Source organism: Haliotis cracherodii, unplaced genomic scaffold (genome assembly GCF_022045235.1).
Source record: "Haliotis cracherodii isolate W230 unplaced genomic scaffold, xgHalCrac1.p SCAF_10, whole genome shotgun sequence".
NCBI classification, from domain to species: domain Eukaryota; kingdom Metazoa; phylum Mollusca; class Gastropoda; order Lepetellida; family Haliotidae; genus Haliotis; species Haliotis cracherodii.
Window position 1 is genome coordinate 3,328,658 of NW_027266265.1, and position 19,609 is coordinate 3,348,266.

Below are 19,609 nucleotides of genomic sequence, written 5' to 3' on the forward strand. Positions count from 1 at the left end.
AATTGAGGTTAGTATCTTTTTCATAATTCATCTGCTTTTATGCTGATCGATAAAAGCATACGGCAGCATGTTTACTATACTGGCGAATGTTTCAGTTCTGACAGGGATTTACTCCAATACTTTATCAGATCATCTGATCACTGAACGCTCCAAGGTCAAGTTGCCATACCACAAGTGTATTAAAAGGGAAGACACTGGACAACATGTCAGGAAGCTGAGGTGATACGGATTTATCTTCCTCCTCCACCGTTTCTTGTTTTCCAGAGAATAAACTCAATAGAGTAGGTAAGTTTGTGAAGCGTATGTTGCATCGTTGTTCATAAATTTGATGACGTTCGTGGCCACAATTTAAAAACACAATATTTCGTTTCGTTTTTAGTCAAATCAATTTCTCTCAAAACACAAAGGCTTGAATAAATGCTAACGTTGTTCAAAAGGTCATTGAGAGACTTGTGATTTAGTGAGCAGGTGCTCATGACACAATTTCAAAAGCGCTTACACGTGGTATATAATAGACCCGCCCCTCTGACGCGACCATACAGATAATGAAAAAACGAATAAATTTGTCTGGGATGAAACAATTTATTCCGGGTTGTGACGTGTAGACCAATACATCCACAGGAACGTGTACATTCAGCGCCAACACATGGTCCTACAGGGTATAAAATAGACGACCTCATCTGATGCTACCATATAATTAACTAAATAACAAATAAATGAGTCTGGGACGTGTCGACCCATGCATCCTCGAGAACCTGTACATTCAGCACATCATATACTCTAGACATAAACATCTCGTCATGGTGTGTGTGTTTCTAATCTCCAAGCTCAACTAGACAGGGACTGGGCGGACGCAGCTAAAAGAAATAGAGAATCTCACCCGAGTGTCTTTTGATATCAAATATATCAACACGAGTTGATAAAAGTGGAAAAATTCCGAGGCTTGCCGAGGATTTTTGCCATTTTTATTAACGAGTGTTGATATATTTGATATCAAAAGCCACGAGGGTGAGATTTTATTTATCATCCAACACATTCTTTCAACTTTTTTAATTTGTAGACAGTAATTAGCAGTGTCTTCAGTGTAAAAAGTACTGCAAACAGCTTCAGTAGCAGAGCCATTAGTGATGTCATTTGATTGGGACGTCATGGTAACCAGTGACGTCACAATGGTCTGCAAAGCATTGTGATGTAATTTCATTGCAGCGATATCTACAGTGTAGATATCGCTTGATCTCATCCAAGCGATATCTCCAGTGGGAGGCAGTTTTGGATGATAATATGTGATCTGCCTTGCCTGAGAATACAACAAATAGGTTCTCCGTTTTTAAAAGTGTAAAACAGCTTTCCCATTTGAACGTTTGTCATTGTTACGTTTCGACATATCCAAATTCAAACAGTAAGTTAACTCAGAAATCTGGTTACGCAAAAGAATTCACTGTGAAACCACGAAACAACAAAGAAATGATACTAGTATACAGATTACGATCGTATTCAATATTTAACTAGGTATGTATATCAATAAAAAGTAATTACAATGAGAGTACACAATATAGTGGAATTCAATGGCAGTACAATCACGACGGACAACAGCTTGATGTGAAATGAGTTTAGAATGCTCTTTATTACCATAGATGATTTTAATGAATTATCAACAGTAAGCCATATCTGTGTGGTCTGAGAATGATAACAAGTGAGTATGAATATATAATATGCCAAATGTAAACGCGGAGTTGCACAGAGTGTGGAGATCCGTAAGCGCCAGTTTGAATTATCTTTACAAGACGCTTACACACGTGTTAGTATTACAAACAGATTCAAGACGTCGTGGATGATTAAAACTGATGTTAGTCTAAAGATACCACAAGACCAATTTTATTGCTATAGATCAGACAGCGACAACATTACACCAGCACAATTTGTACAGCAAACAAATAAAAGTGGGCTATTCAAAGTGTTCATTCCGGGAGGTCAGCCGACCAATGTGACTGGATTTTGAACAGAGATAAACCCGACTCACACAATAACTCTTCAAACATCTTTCCTACCTGAACAAATCACACACAGTGCTGTAGGGCAGCAGCCGTCTATATTTAGTTTGTCCAGTTGATCGACAGCAGGCGATTCCATATGAAATAATATGTACATCTGTCTAGACTAAAATATATCCACTTTTTTCATAAAACGTCTTTGTACTTTATGATACAATTGTGTATTTTTGAAGTAAAGAGTATTGTTGTCGTGAATAAATCTTCATGAAGAGGTAATCTGTCCAACTGAATCAGTGACAATGTCACCGAGAATGAAGTATCTCGTGGCAATGATATCTGGGCCGGATTGTCTTGTGACAATGTTACCTAGCCTAAACTGTCCTAGGACATTGGACACAAGCCGGTGCTATTACCTATAATAATCCATGCTAGATATCACAAGTCAGTGATGATGTATGTAGGCCTTGAATGAGGATCCCCCATCGTGTACATGTGGTTCACTCTGTAAGAAGCCCTTCAGTAGTTTTCTATCCTCGGGACTTTTTAAATTACCCTTTTCTGTGTTTTATTGCAAATGTTTTGGAGGAGACAATGTTAGTTTCACAACTGGTGTCTGATTTGTGTGTCATCGTACAATAACATATGTTTAAAACGATCGGAATCGATAACTAGTAATTCGGATCTTTTCAAGACCAACACTTAAGTTTAAATATCTGCGTTGTTTTGTGGTGATCAATTCTCAATCTCCTGAGCATGTTTTCGTATCACAAATGTTATCGAACGAGAGGTCCGAGCCTTACATACAATAACTTGACCTATAGACATTAGAATAATCTACGTTTCAACATATTCCATTTCCACATTGATACACTTTAGTCAACGATGTTGGAGGGATTTTATCCCAATTTCGAAAAGTCCTTCACTTGGCTGTTCAGAACGTTCTCCATAGCTGCTCTGACGTCATCGTTCGAATCAAAATGAGTTCTGGCTAAGGTGAGAGAATATCATCGCATCATCGCATTACATCATAGTTGCGCTCAGAGTTTGTTTTTCAAATGGAGAATGACAGCAGAGACAATCAGCTTGATAAATACGTGTTAGACACCTAGCAGAGATTTCTCATGGTTATAGAAAAGGTTTTGTCACTCTTATGTACACATATATTTAGCAATATATATCTGTTGTCTTTCTACATTTGTAAACAAAATTATATATTACATACACCCGTGTCAAATTAAGCATTTGAATAAAGTTATCAAATCGTGGTTAGTAGTCCATAAACTTTACACCTTTCAAGAATTTACTGCGAGAAATAGCGTTCCAACCAGTTTTGTTTCCGGCTAAGTATAGAATCCACAAGGCGATGTTTGAACATCAGGTTCTGTGATTTGGCTGATTGCATATCAACGCACCCTAATTGCATGGCTGAATCTTGAGGATGTCATTCACTGGGCTGTCTGATTTGTACTGGGGTATTTAGAGATCGCCATCATTTAGATGAAATGTTGCCGAGTGCAGCGTTACAGAACAAAAAAGACTTGATTCGAATGAGTATGTCTGTTACAACATGTTGCCTGGGTGGTTGTGTGTCACTCTACCCTGCCGGGTAGTCCTGACGCATACTGGTTGATGTGATGATTAACAGTGCGGCGTGAAACAACATTCACTCAACCGCTGGTTCCACACTATATACAAAATATACAGTAGAAATGTAGATAAGGCGTAGTAAAACACAAAATCAATGTTTTTTTGTAGACGTCTTTATTTAACTTTCTAATTGTGCATGTTGCAATACATCGTTTGAAGCATCACCTAAGTCAGGGGTCCTTGAGTGGAAGGAAAAGATAGGAATAATTTAGTGTAGTCCTTTTCTATATGTAATATTTTGGACATAATCCATATGGCTATACAGCACCACAAGGCATTATTCTAACAAACATATAGTAAAGTAAACATTTCAAAACAACTTCCTCGTGTGCTTTTAGTAGACACTAAAGTTGTAATTATCTGTAACTATGTGACCAGCTTTCATCTATGCTAGCAACAAATGTATTGGAATCTGGGTGAATGATCCGAGTGTTACCAAACAGCAACGCCTACATTCATCTCTCACAGATACAAGTGCTGGTGCAGTTTCTGCTGTTTATTCTAGCTATGGTATAGGGTTGACAATATTATATTAACAACTTGCAGTGAATAGAGTAAAAGTGTGTTCATGTAGATAAACTACAGGTCCGATCCGATGTCCATCTCGTTCCATTCACCGCATCATTTGAAGGACGCTTTCACCACCCTGTCTCCAAGAGGCATGGTGGGCCGGAAGTTGTTTACAAGGTGGCCGCCATGTGCATCTTTCAGGTGTCTCAGACTCTTCAGCTGCAACCAAGGAGGTTAGTTTCAAAACAACACCGAAAGGATACCAGTTTGGTTGTGACGTGTCAGAGTTTTTTTCTATGTGACCCATTAAAGGATACCAACTAACCAACACTTTTGATTAAGGTGTGTTTACAGTTTGTATACTGTATACTTGTACATAAGCCATTTATTTATTTTCAGTTTCTGGCGTCTCTTACTATTTGTTTCACTGACAAAATAGAATACGATTGTGCGTTGTAAGTTGAGGAAGATTAATATGTAAGATTAATGTGCCAGTGACAACTGTCTTCACGTTACGGGTCACTGGTAATAAACCAATTCATTGGGGAAGTTTACATCAAGTACATACGGAGCTGTGAAAGTGATCAGTTCTAATTGAGAAACTAATTCGTGTTTCACTCAGCTGACAGAACATCAACTTATTCCCGGATACGACACTGAAAATACTGAACTGTTAAATAATTGTAGAAATAAGGAACAAACCTGGTGCTCAGACACGTGAATGGGTTCTGCCATTACTATCCACGTGACACTTTCCGACAAAGGGGGCGTGGTCAGAGATCCAGGGTAGGTAAAGTACTTTGTTGTGTCAGCTGTAAAAGAGAAGACAGCCAATGTACATTTCGACAGCATTGTCAGTTAGGTTAGTCACACACATGGATACTTTACACACATAGTATTCCTGGGGGAATAGGCATCTAGTTGATTATCTTAGTTTTAAGATTCACCTAGTCGACTACATGGCATTCAACCACAAGTTTATCTGATGCACTCAATCACTCACCCACTGGCTCACATCATGCCATATTCTTCCGAAAGAACTTACATGGCAGCAGTTTAGATGGATGAAAACCATGTTTCATATGAGTGCTGGTGTGTGCTTTCTCGACTTTAGACATCAGTTCGCACAGTTTTTCGAATTCTTTATGTTCGTGTTTTCCTTTCTGAAATGTTAAATCCTAAATTAAGATGGAAAGCACGTGGATTTATAGAAATAGAATGGTTAAATTGGCATTTATTTAAGTTTGATGTGGTCATTCACGAAACATGTTATATTTGGCTTTCAACTTTTCAACTTTGCTGAAGATAAGTTCAGACAGGTCTTACATTTTGCAAAGAAAGAATGGGTATACGATCATGAATACCATTGATTTACAGGCTTTGAACAGTGAACATTGTGACATTCGTATCAAATTCATAGGTGACCATTTATCAACAGCTATTCACTATTTCAGGAGAGTGATTTACTTATGTAACAGAACTTACTGAAATAGTGAAACCAACGCCAAAGGAAACAAAATAATGAAAAAGTGTACAACCTCGATGAAAACTGCAAGCACCGCCAGGCCATTCTTCTGGGAAGCAGCCTCCTTAAATGTTCCGTATTTCTTGGGGTCATAGGTCACGAAATGAAGCTGAAACATCATTGATAGTGCCGTTATTATCTTTCACATTATTCAGTTGATATCAGAACAATTTAATATGTAAGAAGCAGCAGAATCAACGCCAGAGAATTATCTGCCGAAACATGTTAATAATAGACTAAGTACACTTGCCGCAAATATGTTCCTCACCGTTACGTCAAGATACAAAACGCCGGCATTAGTTTGAAGTTTATCAGTCATTAATAGTCCATGTCCTCTATGTGGTATCAGAGTAAAAGTCGAAGTATCAAATGAATTTCTGTTTGTTCAAACAGATGATGTTTTGTCCTCATAGATTGCTTGTTGAACCACCCACCTCTGCGGCATGATGTTTCCCATCAACCGTATGTTCTGACCCGATGTTGTCGGTGACTCCCCAGTGGAAGTGGAACTGCTTCAAATGGTATTCCTCTTTCTCCAGGATTCCACCAGTCAAAGCTTTAATAGTATAAAGTATACATATGCATGGGAAAAAACAAAAACAGATGTTGGTCATACTTACTGGCTTTAAAATAAAGACATTAAGTAGTCATTGTGTAATATTTGTAACACAAACAAAAGCATAGATTGATTATTTAGATACTTTCTACATTTACGTGGAAACATTACTTTTTGAATACCAATAGCAGTGTTTCGGTTGAAACCGTTAAGCAGCTGCAAGATCTTGGAAACAACACGAGGTTTAAATCCACATTACCATGCCTCCTAAACAGTTTTAAAATGAACAAGACCCTTACTCGAATGTTCCTCTATTTCCACTTCAAAGGAGTGTCCATTGTTCTTTACTTCGGGGTGATGCTCCTTCTCGAAGTCAATGTGCAGGTGATGTTCGTGGAGTTTGTGATCAAATGTAACCAATTCAGTTTCGATGTCGATAGGAGACTGGTGGTGTCCCCCTGCATTGGGGCATGTCAGGATCCAGTGGGTAGGTCCTTCAACAATAGAGAGGACTCGTGAGAGTAGCTCATGAGTGTGAGCGTGACCATAACCAGACTCTGGTGATAATTTAAGGTTTGAAAGAAACACACTATTTCGAATGATTACATTGTTTTGAAATGTTCTGTTCACATCTATGTGTGTATGTATTCAAATACAGCGAAGCAAGCTATAAGTGATAATAAAGAATATAGTTTGAGCAAACAACTGAAAATATTAAAATGTGTTGTTGAATTTTGATTAGGAGTAAAACAATTAAAGCCCTTACCGTCCTCAGGTCCGTAGCCGAATTCCATGATGATGTCCACGACGTGTGTTAGTCACTGAATACAGTGTGGCGTGTGTGGCTCCTATTTAAGCTACACAGAGGCCACGCCCCCTTCACATGCGCAGGTATATCAGTAGTTTATTGCTGTTGGTTGGTACATGATTTTGGTGCAGGTTAGCAGTTGAAACCATAGTCGTGTTAAGTTCGTAATTACTATGCGCTTAATGTGTCAAAAATACGAGATTTTTCGACATATTTTAGTGAGGAATGTTTTGAATATGGTTCGTGTTGAACATGGGTATAGTTGTCCCTGTTTTTGAAATAAGTATTCCCCTGCAAAGAAATATCAGTCTTTGTCAATGGTTAATATTGGATTAATGCCGCTTTTATTAGTGATGAAGTCATATCAGGGAGTGTGATCTTTATATGGACCTGAGAAAGATATCATTCTGATGACTTTAAAGGGGTCGATGTTGTCTGACCAAAATTTTAATTTGGGTTAGCTTTCTGAGATTAAAACCAATTAACAAGTGACGCAGCTCAGCAAAATGTGGTATTATTTTAAGTTGTCCATGACCACAACTTAAAGCATAACATTTCGTTTGAAGAGAATCACTTACAACTCGCTGGATTGAGGAAATATAGTCAACTTATTATGCATGCCAAATGTAGTTGCTTTTTACTAGGCATGTTCTTTATATTAAATAGCTGTTATTGATCAAATCGTTTATCCTGTCATATCCTCTTTTAATAAATTTTATCGGGAATTATGCGCGCTAGATCTATCTTTAGTTTGCAGGGATGTTATGCATGCGCGACGTGAAACGAACACCATGATGTGTGTGGACATGTGTTCGTGTATAAAATGTATACTGTGATGAATGCACAAGTTCGTGTGGATGTATTGGTCTACACGTCACAACCCAGACGATATTGCTTCATTCCAGACAAATATGTATTATTCATTTAATTATCTGGAAGCTAGCGACAGAGGGGATGTTCTGTTTTATACCATGTTTGACCACGCATGTGGTCTTTTCAAATCTTTTCAAGTTTTTGCATTTTACCTATGAAAACATCAAGCAAAGCCTAAACCCACTCTGAAAGAGAATCAACAAGTTCCTGTTCTATTTTGGACCTTTTTCGGCATATGCTTCGGTAGCATCCATATCATAATGGTTTTAAAGCTGTGGTCCCAATTGGTAGGAGGCTGATTACGATATGTTGGTCCATGTGTGAATAATTGACGAAGGTTGTTATTGTCAACAATAAAGAAGTCAACTGTGATTATATGACCTACAGGCTGGTAGCAGCATGATGAGTCTTAGAAACTACAATTAGCGATCTGCCATGTTTCTGTCACACGTTCCTAAATAGAACGATGAGACTTGGTTGAGATAGTCTTCGTGCAGCAAAATGAAACTGATAAGGGTTCCTGAAATATGAAATATTGTGAACATATTGGGAAATTGTTTTTTTAGACTGAAAATTATACTTAAATTTAAGGCCTGAATTCCCGTGTTTGGAATTTACAAATTGAAGAACATTTGTTTTATTTCGGGGATTCTGGTCAAACGTTTCAAGCAATATCAAGAACTAAAATCTCTAGTCAATGCTGTCTGCTCTAACCGTTTGTAGACCCATCCATCAGCAAAAGCTTGTGTAGTCTTTGATTTCTTTCAACGACAGGGTTGTTCTTTCTTTGTGCACTCCCAATGTTCCTGAGAGAGAGGTATCAAATCTTCCAAAGGATGGTATCATTACGCCTTTGTCATTTCTCTTAATAAAGAAGTTGTTCATCCATAAATTCTCATCCTTACTTAGTACTCCAACTTCCAAATGCCTATCAAAGAAGAACTTGTACAACATACGTAATTCAAAATTAATCTATCGTTTTTGTTTCAACAAAGACAGTAAATGTAATATTGTGTCACTGGAATTTCATGTCCATTAGTGCGGTCTGTTGCCGTCGCAAGGCAGGTGTACTGTGCGGCGTCAGACAACAAACACTTGTTATAAGACAGTGTAATTTATTGTTAAATAATTATTGTAACTGTATTACATTGTTTCTGTTAAGATTCAGTAGAAGTTCATTGCATTGTATTTGGACAATGATTAGATGTCAGGAATGTAGTACTATTTAATGTAAGCAGTGGTGAGGAAGCTATTATATTTAGATGCTTGAATTATCTGTAAACTTTCGGAATGGCATTGATGATGTCAAGCGTTAAAGAAACATGTGGAATATTCTGTGATGTTCAAGTGACACTGGACTGGTCTGGCACTGTGTAGAACGTGTAGCTAGTTAGACTGTATATGTGGAGTGGGCGCCTCCCTGTGTCATCTCACATTTCATCTCACATTACATCAAGACCAGCGTTCGTGCGGAGATCATTTTCACCCTGATGTTCAGCCTCGGCTTGAAGTTCTCAGAAGTTTGACCACTGTCCACTGTTGCAGAGAGGTGATTAGTTTTTTTGTCATTGTCATTTCCAATGCTTTCACATTTTATACTACCATTGAATAGTGGACAATAAAAAAGCTACAAAACCCTTTCCATATCCAGTATAAATCTCTGCATAAAGCAGAGTCGATTGTACAATTCCGACTATATCAAGAGCCTGTGTTTATGTGCTTATAATAAGTCCCTAGCAACCCAAGCTTGTCTCCCAACGTGACGTTCTGGGTTAGAATAGGGCCCAGCAGCAGATGCTTGTCTCCCCACGTGAAGTTCTAGGTTAGAATAGGTCCCCAGCAACACATGCGTGTCTCCCCACGTGACGGTCTGGGTTAGAATAGGTCCCCAGCAACACATGCGTGTCTCCCCACCTGACGTTCTGGGTTAGAATAGATCCCCAGCAACACTAGCGTGTCTCCCCACTTGACGTTCTGGGTTAGAATAGGTCCCCAGCAACACATGCTTGATTTTCTGCTTATACTCCAATTACGTAGATATGTGCTCATGATGTCAATCACTGTTTGTCTGATCCAGACTTGAGTATTTAGAGGGCGGCATCGTGTAACTGGAATACTGCTGTGTGAGGGTTAATCAACAAAGCTTGGACTCAACTAAGTCATTTCTTGGAAATCAACATGACATTTTCCATCATCGGGGTGACAGCCGGGTTATATAGAAACAGCGACGTAATTAAAACATTTCATAAATAAGTTATTTAACCACAGCGTTTATTTATTCTGTGGTTATTATGTAGCAGGTGGTTTCAAATAACTCCCCCGTAACAGCGAAACGTAGTCAGAATGACAATCTCTTCTCCCCTCTTGTCACTCCAATGTCCATGGCAGCCAAGTAGTTGTTCACGATGACAGTGCTATTTCCGAATTTCCGAATTCCTGAACCCAGACGACAACCCCGATCTGTAATTATGTTCACCATTGACGTGATGATTTACTGTGGAAGTGAGCATGCCTGCATAAGTGAGTGAGTATGGTTTTACGCCGCTTTTAGCAATATTCCAGCAATATCATGGCGTGGGACACCAGAAATGGGAATCGAACCCGGGTCTTCAGCGTGACGAGCGAACGCTTTAACCACCAGACTACCCGACCGCCCCGCATGCAGGCATAACCTCATTGTCAACGGAAGCAGAGTGATGTGTGGCTGAATACCGCCGTTTTTACCTGCAGGCAACGACAAGGGAGAGCCTGGGAGACTGCTAATTTTTGTGACCGATGCTTGTGTGGTCCTGACACATCGGATTGTGTGTGTTGTACTTAAATATATGAATATGTGTGATGTACTTAAATATATGAATATGTGTGTTGTACTTAAATATATGAATATGTGTGTTGTACTTAAATATATGATTATGTGTGTTGTACTTAGATATATGAATATGAGTGTTGTACTTAAATATATGAATATGTGTGTTGTACTTAAATATATGATTATGTGTGTTGTACTTAAATATATGAATATGCGTGTTGTACTTACATAAATTAATATTTGTGTTGTACTTAAATTTATGAATATGTGTGTTGTAGTTAAATATATGAATATAAGTGTTGTACTTCAATATATGAATATAAGTGTTGTACTTAAATATATGAATATATGTGTTGTACTTAGATATGTGAATATGTGTGTTGTACTTAAATATATGTGTATGAAATATATATTATCATGTTCAATAAGCTGTTGTTCTGATACCGAACGTTTATAGTTGTAATGGGTCCTCTACCAGTAGGCACTGTTACATGCATCGATGCGTCGGCTATGAATAGGTCAATGTTTATCATGCGCATGCTGTTTGGGTGTGGAGAGGCGCGTGAAGGTATCGAATGGAAATAGATACCTGATTTTAATCTGATGTTAAATCAAGCATTCGTCAGTGCCATTGCAGAATATCTATCCCAAAAAAATGCAATGCAAATATAACGTTTTGTCAAAACGCACATATTCTCTGCATAATGTTACATGTGTTTACATGATGACAAACGTATGTCACTCTCCAAACCTAATGTTAATTTTAAACTAGGTGGAACACTCATATATTACAGATGATGAATTGAATAATATAATGAATGAAGCCGTTATGCGGTACACGTATATGTATATGCACATTTTAACATTTCTATAACATCACTACATACCAATGTTCCACTGGTTTTGGTTGTTGTTTTTTAAAATACCACTCCTAGATACAATCACCTGTGGACAGTACCGAAACACACCGTTTGTCCCCGAGGGATTTTCGGAGTTGAATTGGTCTCAATTAACTTGTAGTGAGTGAGTATGGTTTTACGCCGCTTTAAGCAATATTCCAGCAATATCACCACGCGGGAGACCAGAAATGGGCTTCACACATTTGACCCATGTGGGCAATCGAACCCGGGTCTTCAGCGTGACGAGCGAACGCTTTAACCTCTAGGCTACCCCACCGTTGCTGGAGACCTATTCTACCCCGGATCTTCACGGGTCTCGCCGATTCAGCAAGTGATCAGGTCATGTCCTGCTTGTTCCGTCCATGTTGCAGCCCTTCACTTTCTCTTCAGGGTGACGAGTGGACGCTTGAACCACTAGGCGAACTTCGTTTAAGCAACATGTAGACATTGTATTTATACTAATAATATAAAGAAATATCGGTTCAGGTCCTCGCTGTCTCAACAAATATACAAACACAAACGCGAAAACATAACACCAAGGATACCAGGCCCTACCAAACATGTAGAGAGTCAATGAATAGTGTTGTGTGTTACGTGTATCCTAGCAGAATTCATTTGAACACTGATAAGTAATTAGTTAAAGTACTTATATACAGGGCACCAAAGACATCGGACTCATGTATCACCTGTGCATCAACGCCCGGGTATGTGAAAGGACACAATGTACGCGAAAATGTTATATGGATTTGCACTCTGTTAGATTAAGCAATGTTCCAGCAATATCACGGCGAAGAAAAACATTACTTGAATATAATAGGTACAGTGTGGGGAGCTTATGACTGCTCTCCCGCGACATTACTTAAATATAATAGGTACAGTGTGTGGAGCTTATGACTGCTCTCCCGTGACATTACTTGAATATAATAGGTACAGTGTGTGGAGCTTATGACTGCTCTCCCGTGACATTACTTGAATATAATAGGTACAGTGTGGGGAGCTTATGACTGCTCTCCCGTGACATTACTTGAATGTTGCTTAAATCTCTCTCTCATGTTCCGTTGTAAAATTGTTGTTCTACACCGGTCTTAAACAACAGGACAACACGTACAATGAGCAATGGTTTACTGGGAAACATAATATACATACACATTTTGACAGTTTATAATTTGCCGAAAGCCACAACCGGTATCGCTTACCATGCATCCACAACCACCGCGTTCACAACACAAAGCCATTTAAACTGTTTTATATCGATATGTAGAAACAGACAAAACTAATGTTGGCGTTTCTGTCGAGACGTGTCTTGAAAAAAATACCGCCTTTTCTGAACGATATATTTCATTTTCGAAGTCAAAGAAAACAGTTCAAGAGAAAATCGAAACAGCTTGCCGCGAATTAGTACATACGATTCTATAAATAATATCTAACAAATTGACATTTTAGCAAAAAGCACCTATAATAGAACAACTCCTGTATTCATTTCGTCTTGTGAACAACAGTATTCTCTTGTAACGTTGTATTGGATTTATGCATCCATCGACACGAGGCCGCAGTGTACAGTATAAGTGAGTATGGTTTTACGCCGCTATTAACACGACGGGTGACACCATAAATGGGCTCCGCACATTGTACCCATGTGGGGAATCGAACCCGGGTTTTCGACGTGACGAGCGAACGCTTTAACCACAAGGATACACCATCGCCCCTGTGTACAATATGACATAAAGGGTTTGTTAGTTGTTTAACGCCGCACTCAGAAATATTCCAGCTATATGACGGAGGTCTGTAAATAATTGAGTCTGAACCAGACAATCCAGTGATTGACATCATGAGCATCGATCCTCGCAAATGGAATACCATGACATGCATCAACCAATTCAGCGAGCCTGACTACCCGATCCCGTTAGTCACCTCTTACGACAAGCATAGTCGCCTTTTACGACAAGCATAGTCACCTTTTACGGCAATCATGGACATACAGGGATAAAAGCAAATGGACCGATCATTAAATACTCATGTTTGAGGCAGGATACAAAACGTTAACTTATTTTCTCTAACAGGAGCCGAATTATTTATATTATGTACAACACATTCGGCAGGTCGGACAAAGCAAATATATATTAGTCAGTATTAACTGGAACATAACTGTCGCTAACCCTACCGTATACACTGAGCTTAACTCGACAACGCCTAACGCTTCATTAACAACCAACGTTCCTATGACTATGAATGTTGGTTTGGCCTCTACCAGCTTTATTCCAATGAAAATGTTTGATATCTAATAATATATACACGTATAAACATTGCACAATAACATATTTGAGACAATTTCAGATATGAATGAATATTTGGTCAGTACTACTGAAATACAAAAATAGCAATACGGAAAGCACGAGTCACTGCTCCTCTGTGCGATGTATTGACAGCAATACAGCTTCCACATGTAACAGTAAAAAGCAAAACATTTCTACGTTATCCTTTTTTTATCAGGAGCTCAGATTTGTAGAGCAATCCCCTTTCAAACAGAACATCCAGATTGAATGAAAGAAGACGGGTGTATCTGTGGGCGAACTGTCAAACAGCCAAAACGTCATCCTGACGTGTGCTGTCGCACACTCTGTTTCTTGTTAAAAGCCGCACCTGCCAACGTGGCCCAGATTTGGGTAGCTCTTCAGGCGGAATGGCGGGCAATATCAAGGGCAACCATACAAAGTTAATCTGTATTATAGCTTAAATGGATAGAATTATCATAAAAACGCCCGCATGTTATCAGAAATGAGCGGACCACTGTAACTTGATAATGCCCTCTTATTACTTGACGACGGGCCATTATCACGCCCGTTGTTAGGTGACGTCATAGGATAGGGATAGGTGACGTAACGTTCAATAGTGACGTCATCCGGTTTGTTCTATGACGTTTCCATATTTGTAAAAGTGGGTCAGTGACATTCGTGTTGATTGCAGTAAATGTTTCAAAATCGACATTGTTGTTTCTTTTTATTTGATAACAAATTCCATCCATTTTAGCTATAATAACGGTAACGCTATTTTTCAGGGCATTATAATTTGCAGAAGTCCTTGGTCTTTTCAACTGCCCTCAGGCTTCTGCAAATGATAATGCCCTGAAAAATAGCGTTACCCCCATAGTATGCCATCAAGGTGTCGTGCATTTATGGTGGACACACCAGATATTGATCTGCATGCCCGACATTGATTTCACAGACATTTATCGTCATTACACTGTCATTTCATCAGGTCCCCTATTTCTGTCGGTAGTATATATATATTTAGGCAACTAGTATGAACATGTAGCGTGGAGATTCAGTTCGTTTGTTTCTTCGATGTTAACGCGGCACTCAGCAATAATCCAGCTATATGATAGCGGTCTGTGAATAATCGAGTCTGGACCAGGTGATTGACACCAAGAGTATCTATCCACGCAATTCAAATGCAAGGGCACTGTTATATGTGTCACATGGTTTAGAACAACAGGACTCACAACCTCACTTTGTCCCTTGATCTAAAAGACCAGTGAAGATTCCGGGATAGAATAGGTCTTCAGCAACCCATGCTTGCCGTAAAAGGTGACTTAGGCAACTAACGGGATCGGGTGGTCAGGCTCGCTGACTTGGTTGTTGCATGCCATCGATCCCAATTGCGTGGATCGATGCTCATGATATCAATCACTGGATTGTCTGGCCCAGACTTGATTATTTACAGACCTCCGTCATATAGCTGGAATATTGTTAAACGCCGTTAGCGACAAACCAACCAACCAACCAACCCTTGATCTAAAGCCTACAAGATACATGAGGAGAAAGTTGGCCCCATTGGCTTTGTAAATGTGTTAAATCTTCATGATGTATTTGATGCGGGTATCACAGTTGTTTTGGACCTTTAGTTGTGTTAGCTTAGTAATGTTTTGATAACGTTTGTAGTGTTTTGGTCAAATCAACGGTTCAAGAGCATGCTTTCATGCCGTCAGTTTAGTATTGCGTCCGATGAAATATGTTTGATCACAGTTACTTTTGCCCTTGAGTATATACACAATGTTCAGACAATATTAACTTGTGTATTATTGGTTGGACCATACACATCTCATAGGCAGCAAATCTTCAGGTCCAGTGGAGGCCTTCCATTCATCATGGAACAGTCCGTGTAAGGAAGCAGTGCAAGAGGCATTACTCCGCTACTCACGAACACCATCAATAATACTCGTCAATAAATGCACTTTGTTGATAAACAATCTGTCAATAAATGCACATTGTTGACAAGCAACCCGTCAATAAATGCACATTGTTGACAAGCAGCCCGTCAATAAATGCACATTGTTGACAAGCAACCCGTCAATAAATGCACATTGTTGACACGCAACCCGTCAATAAATGCACATTGTTGACAAACAACCTGTCAATAAATGCACATTGTTGACAACCACCCCGTCAATAAATGCACATTGTTGACAAGCAACCCGTCATTAAATGCACAATGTTGACAAGCAACCCGTCAATAAATACACATTTTTGACAAGCAACCCGACTGTTAATACACATTGTTGACAAGCAACCCGTCAATAAATGCACATTGTTGACAAGCAACCCGTCTGTAAATACATATTGTTGACAAGCAACCCATCTGTAAATGCACATTGTTGACAAGCAACCCGTCAATAAATACACTTTGTTGACAAGCAGCCTGTCAATAAATACACATTGTTGACAAGCAACCCGACTGTTAATACACATTGTTGACAAGCAACCCGTCAATAAATGCACATTGTTGACAAGCAACCCGTCTGTAAATACATATTGTTGACAAGCAACCCATCTGTAAATGCACATTGTTGACAAGCAACCCGTCAATAAATACACTTTGTTGACAAGCAACCCGTCAATAAATACACTTTGTTGACAAGCAACCCAACTGTTAATACACATTGTTGACAAGCAACCTATCTGTAAATGCACATTGTTGACAGGCAATCTGTCAATAAATGCAGATTGTTGACAAGCAACCCCTCTGTAAATACACATTGTTGACAAGAAGCCTGTCAATAAATACACATTGTTGACAAGCAACCCGTCAATAAATGCATATTGGTGACAAGCAACCTATCTGTAAATGCACATTGTTGACAGGCAATCTGTCAATAAATGCACATTGTTGACAAGCAGCCCCTCTCTAAATACACATTGTTGACAAGCAGCCTGTCAATAAATACACATTGTTGACAAGCAACCCGTCTGTAAATGCACATTGGTGACAAGCAACCCAGCTGTAAATGCACATTGTTGACAAGCAGCCTGTCTGTAAATGCACATTGTTGACAAGCAACCCGTCAATAAATACACTTTGTTGACAAGCAACCCGTCAATAAATACACATTGTTGACAAAGTATCAGAAGATGCCGAGAGGCAGCAGGTAGAGGGTTCACTCTGACAAGCAATTCTTTTCTTGATCGGCAGGCTCTTTATGTATGTGTGTCCCTCCCCTCCACATCAACAAGTCCAGGTTATCGCGACGTTAATATAGCCTTAAACTCTGAAATGGAAAACAACACTTCTGTGAATGATTGTGCTGCGGTAACTAGTATAGACTAGTATAGTCTGCCCGCCAGACCCTGACTGACGTAACCTAAGGCGAGGCCAAATCGGGTTTAACGACACGTACAACATTTTTGCACTTATATGCACGTGTGTGTGTGTGTGTGTGTGTGTGTGTGTGTGTGTGTGTGTGTGTGTGTGTGTGTGTGTGTGTGTGTGTGTGTGTGTGTGTGTGTGTGTGTGTGTGTGTGTGTTGGGGTGTGTGCGTGTGCGTGTGTGAGTGAGAGAGAGAATGAGGGAGGGGGGGGGGGGGGTGAACGCTGAGGTGAAGTCAAATATTACAAGATTATTGCACAAGATAATTGCACTTATATGGCGACATGTATCCACCTGGTGTATGTATGTGTGTGTCTACAGACCCCCAGTCCCTCCATGATCCTTGCCCTGCCCATGATATGACGCGGCCAGGGATCGACCCACCGACCTTCTCCTCTCCGGACACACCCTCTACCCATCAGACCACGGAGGCGGTCACAGGGAGAAGGAAATGGGAGCAAAACCTAATCTACCCGTATTACCAGTGTATTAGCGGTGTTCTAGTGCGAACGATAATTTGAAACGGATATGGCATTGTAACACGAGGCAGACAGTGAGAAAGTCAAGACCGCGGAAATATTCAGGCTGCGCAGCGGTCTGGCAAGAGTCGGGGTGACATCATGAGTTACGACCCATGTTGTCATGACACGGTGATTCATATTCAAGGTCACACCTAGTGACAACCCGATCCTCATAAACAGACCCGGGGAGTCTGCGACGGATATTGGATACTGGGAGTGCATTCATCCCCGGAATGGAAGGAATGGTATATACGCGCTCTCTCTAGGCATGGCAGAACACATTTTAGCCATATTTACCAAACTTCTAGTGGGCTGAGCTTAAGCGGATCAAGAGGGGTGTGTGTGTGTGTGTGTGGGGGGGGGGGGGGGGGGGGGGGGTCCGGCCCTCCACCTTCCTTTGAAAACCAATTGTAATGCCACTTAGAAATTTGGTTGGTTACTGGTTTGTTGTTTAATGCCGCACTTAGCAATATTCCAGCTATATGACGGCGGTCTATAAATAATCGAGTCTGGACCAGATATTCCAGTGATTAATATCATGAGCATCGATACACGCAGTTGGGGTCAATGACTTGCATCAACCAAGTCAGCGAGCCTGATCACCCGATCCTGTTAGTTGCCTCCGTTGAAGTTACGACAAGCATGGTCGCCTTTAACGGCAAGCATGAGTTACTGAAGACCAATTCTACCCCGTAATCTTCACGGTTCCACATAGAAAGTGGTCAAATGTAATGTTATATTTGGGATAACACTTTCATAGTGAAGAAGTGTACACAAAGTACGTCATCTAGACTACCAGTTGTCGGAATTTCATTATCGTGGTAGCCTCGGTGGCTGAGTGGGTTAGATCGCTGACTTCGTGTGCTGACGATAAGGTACCTCACTCTGGCAGGTATGGGTTCGAATCCCGGTCGGGACTCAACACTAAAAACTACGAGAATCTGAACTTTACTGAGAAAGTGTTATCCAAGTGTAATATGTTGTAGATAGTAAATTGACTGAGAGAAGGTTTCGATATTTTGGACCCCTTCCTTTAAAAGTCCTGGATCCTCCCTTGCTGAAGTGGCCCAGTTGTCTGAGGCGCAGCAAGTAGCTGCGCAGAGAAGGGTGTACCGGGATCCTACGATCGTGTGTTCGAATCTTACCATGATCATTGGCGCGTCTGGTAAATGTCTAAGACCTGCATCACTTCGGGCTTCCCCCAACATCAAGCTGACACGCCGTTACATAACTGCAATACTGGTTAAACACACATACTCAGCGTGTCACCTAACACTGTGATGATAAACTCACCAGAGTAGTCTACCTTTCCGTCCTTGTTGAGGTCAGCCTCCCTTACCATCTCCTCCGCTTCTCTCTGGAAGTAATTCAAACTTAAGAGATTAGGAAACTCTTCGCGAGCATCGCTGTTTTGTTTGCTTTTTGTTTAACACCACACTAGCAATATTCCAGCTGTATGATGGTAATCTGTATAGATATAACAATAATAATAATAATAATAATAGAGTCTGGACCAGACAATCCAGTGGTTGACATCATGAGCATCGATCTACGCAACTGGGATACGATAACATGCATCAACCAAGTCAGCGAGCCTGACCACCCGATCCCGTTAGTCGCCTCTTACGACAAGCAAGGTTTGCTGGAGACCATTTCTAAGTCGGATCTTCACGGGGATTGCGAGCATCGGCGCCTTACTACAAATCCTGGGCGTCAGTCAGTTTAATTGTCAACAAAAACAGATTTGTACTCATGTGAGGCAGACTCTGTTATTCATGTTTGACAAGAGACATTGTATCAAGGGGCTGAGTTCAATGTGTGCCCAGGGGA

At 40.1% G+C, this 19,609-nt stretch overlaps 2 protein-coding genes across 2 annotated transcripts in view; both read right to left on the minus strand.

Annotated features, from left to right (window-relative positions):
- Positions 1–4,259: 4,259 nt before the first annotated feature.
- On the minus strand, positions 4,260–7,023 carry LOC139445186 (carbonic anhydrase 7-like). The gene is made up of 7 exons (XM_071226317.1): positions 6,996–7,023; positions 6,529–6,723; positions 6,108–6,229; positions 5,687–5,782; positions 5,194–5,311; positions 4,851–4,960; positions 4,260–4,367 (listed from the first exon to the last, which is right to left on the minus strand). The coding sequence occupies exons 1-7, from the start codon at positions 7,021–7,023 to the stop codon at positions 4,260–4,262; spliced, it is 777 nt and encodes a 258-aa protein (XP_071082418.1).
- Positions 7,024–12,792: 5,769 nt separating this feature from the next.
- Positions 12,793–19,609, minus strand: part of LOC139445196 (calmodulin-like) — a 31,686-nt gene continuing 24,869 nt past the window's right edge. Inside the window, exons 5-6 of the mRNA XM_071226328.1 lie at positions 19,073–19,136; positions 12,793–17,160 (exon numbers count right to left, since the gene is read on the minus strand). Coding sequence (XP_071082429.1) covers positions 17,132–17,160; positions 19,073–19,136 — 93 coding nt within the window. The 3' untranslated portion in view covers positions 12,793–17,131. The remainder of the gene's footprint in view (positions 17,161–19,072; positions 19,137–19,609) is intronic.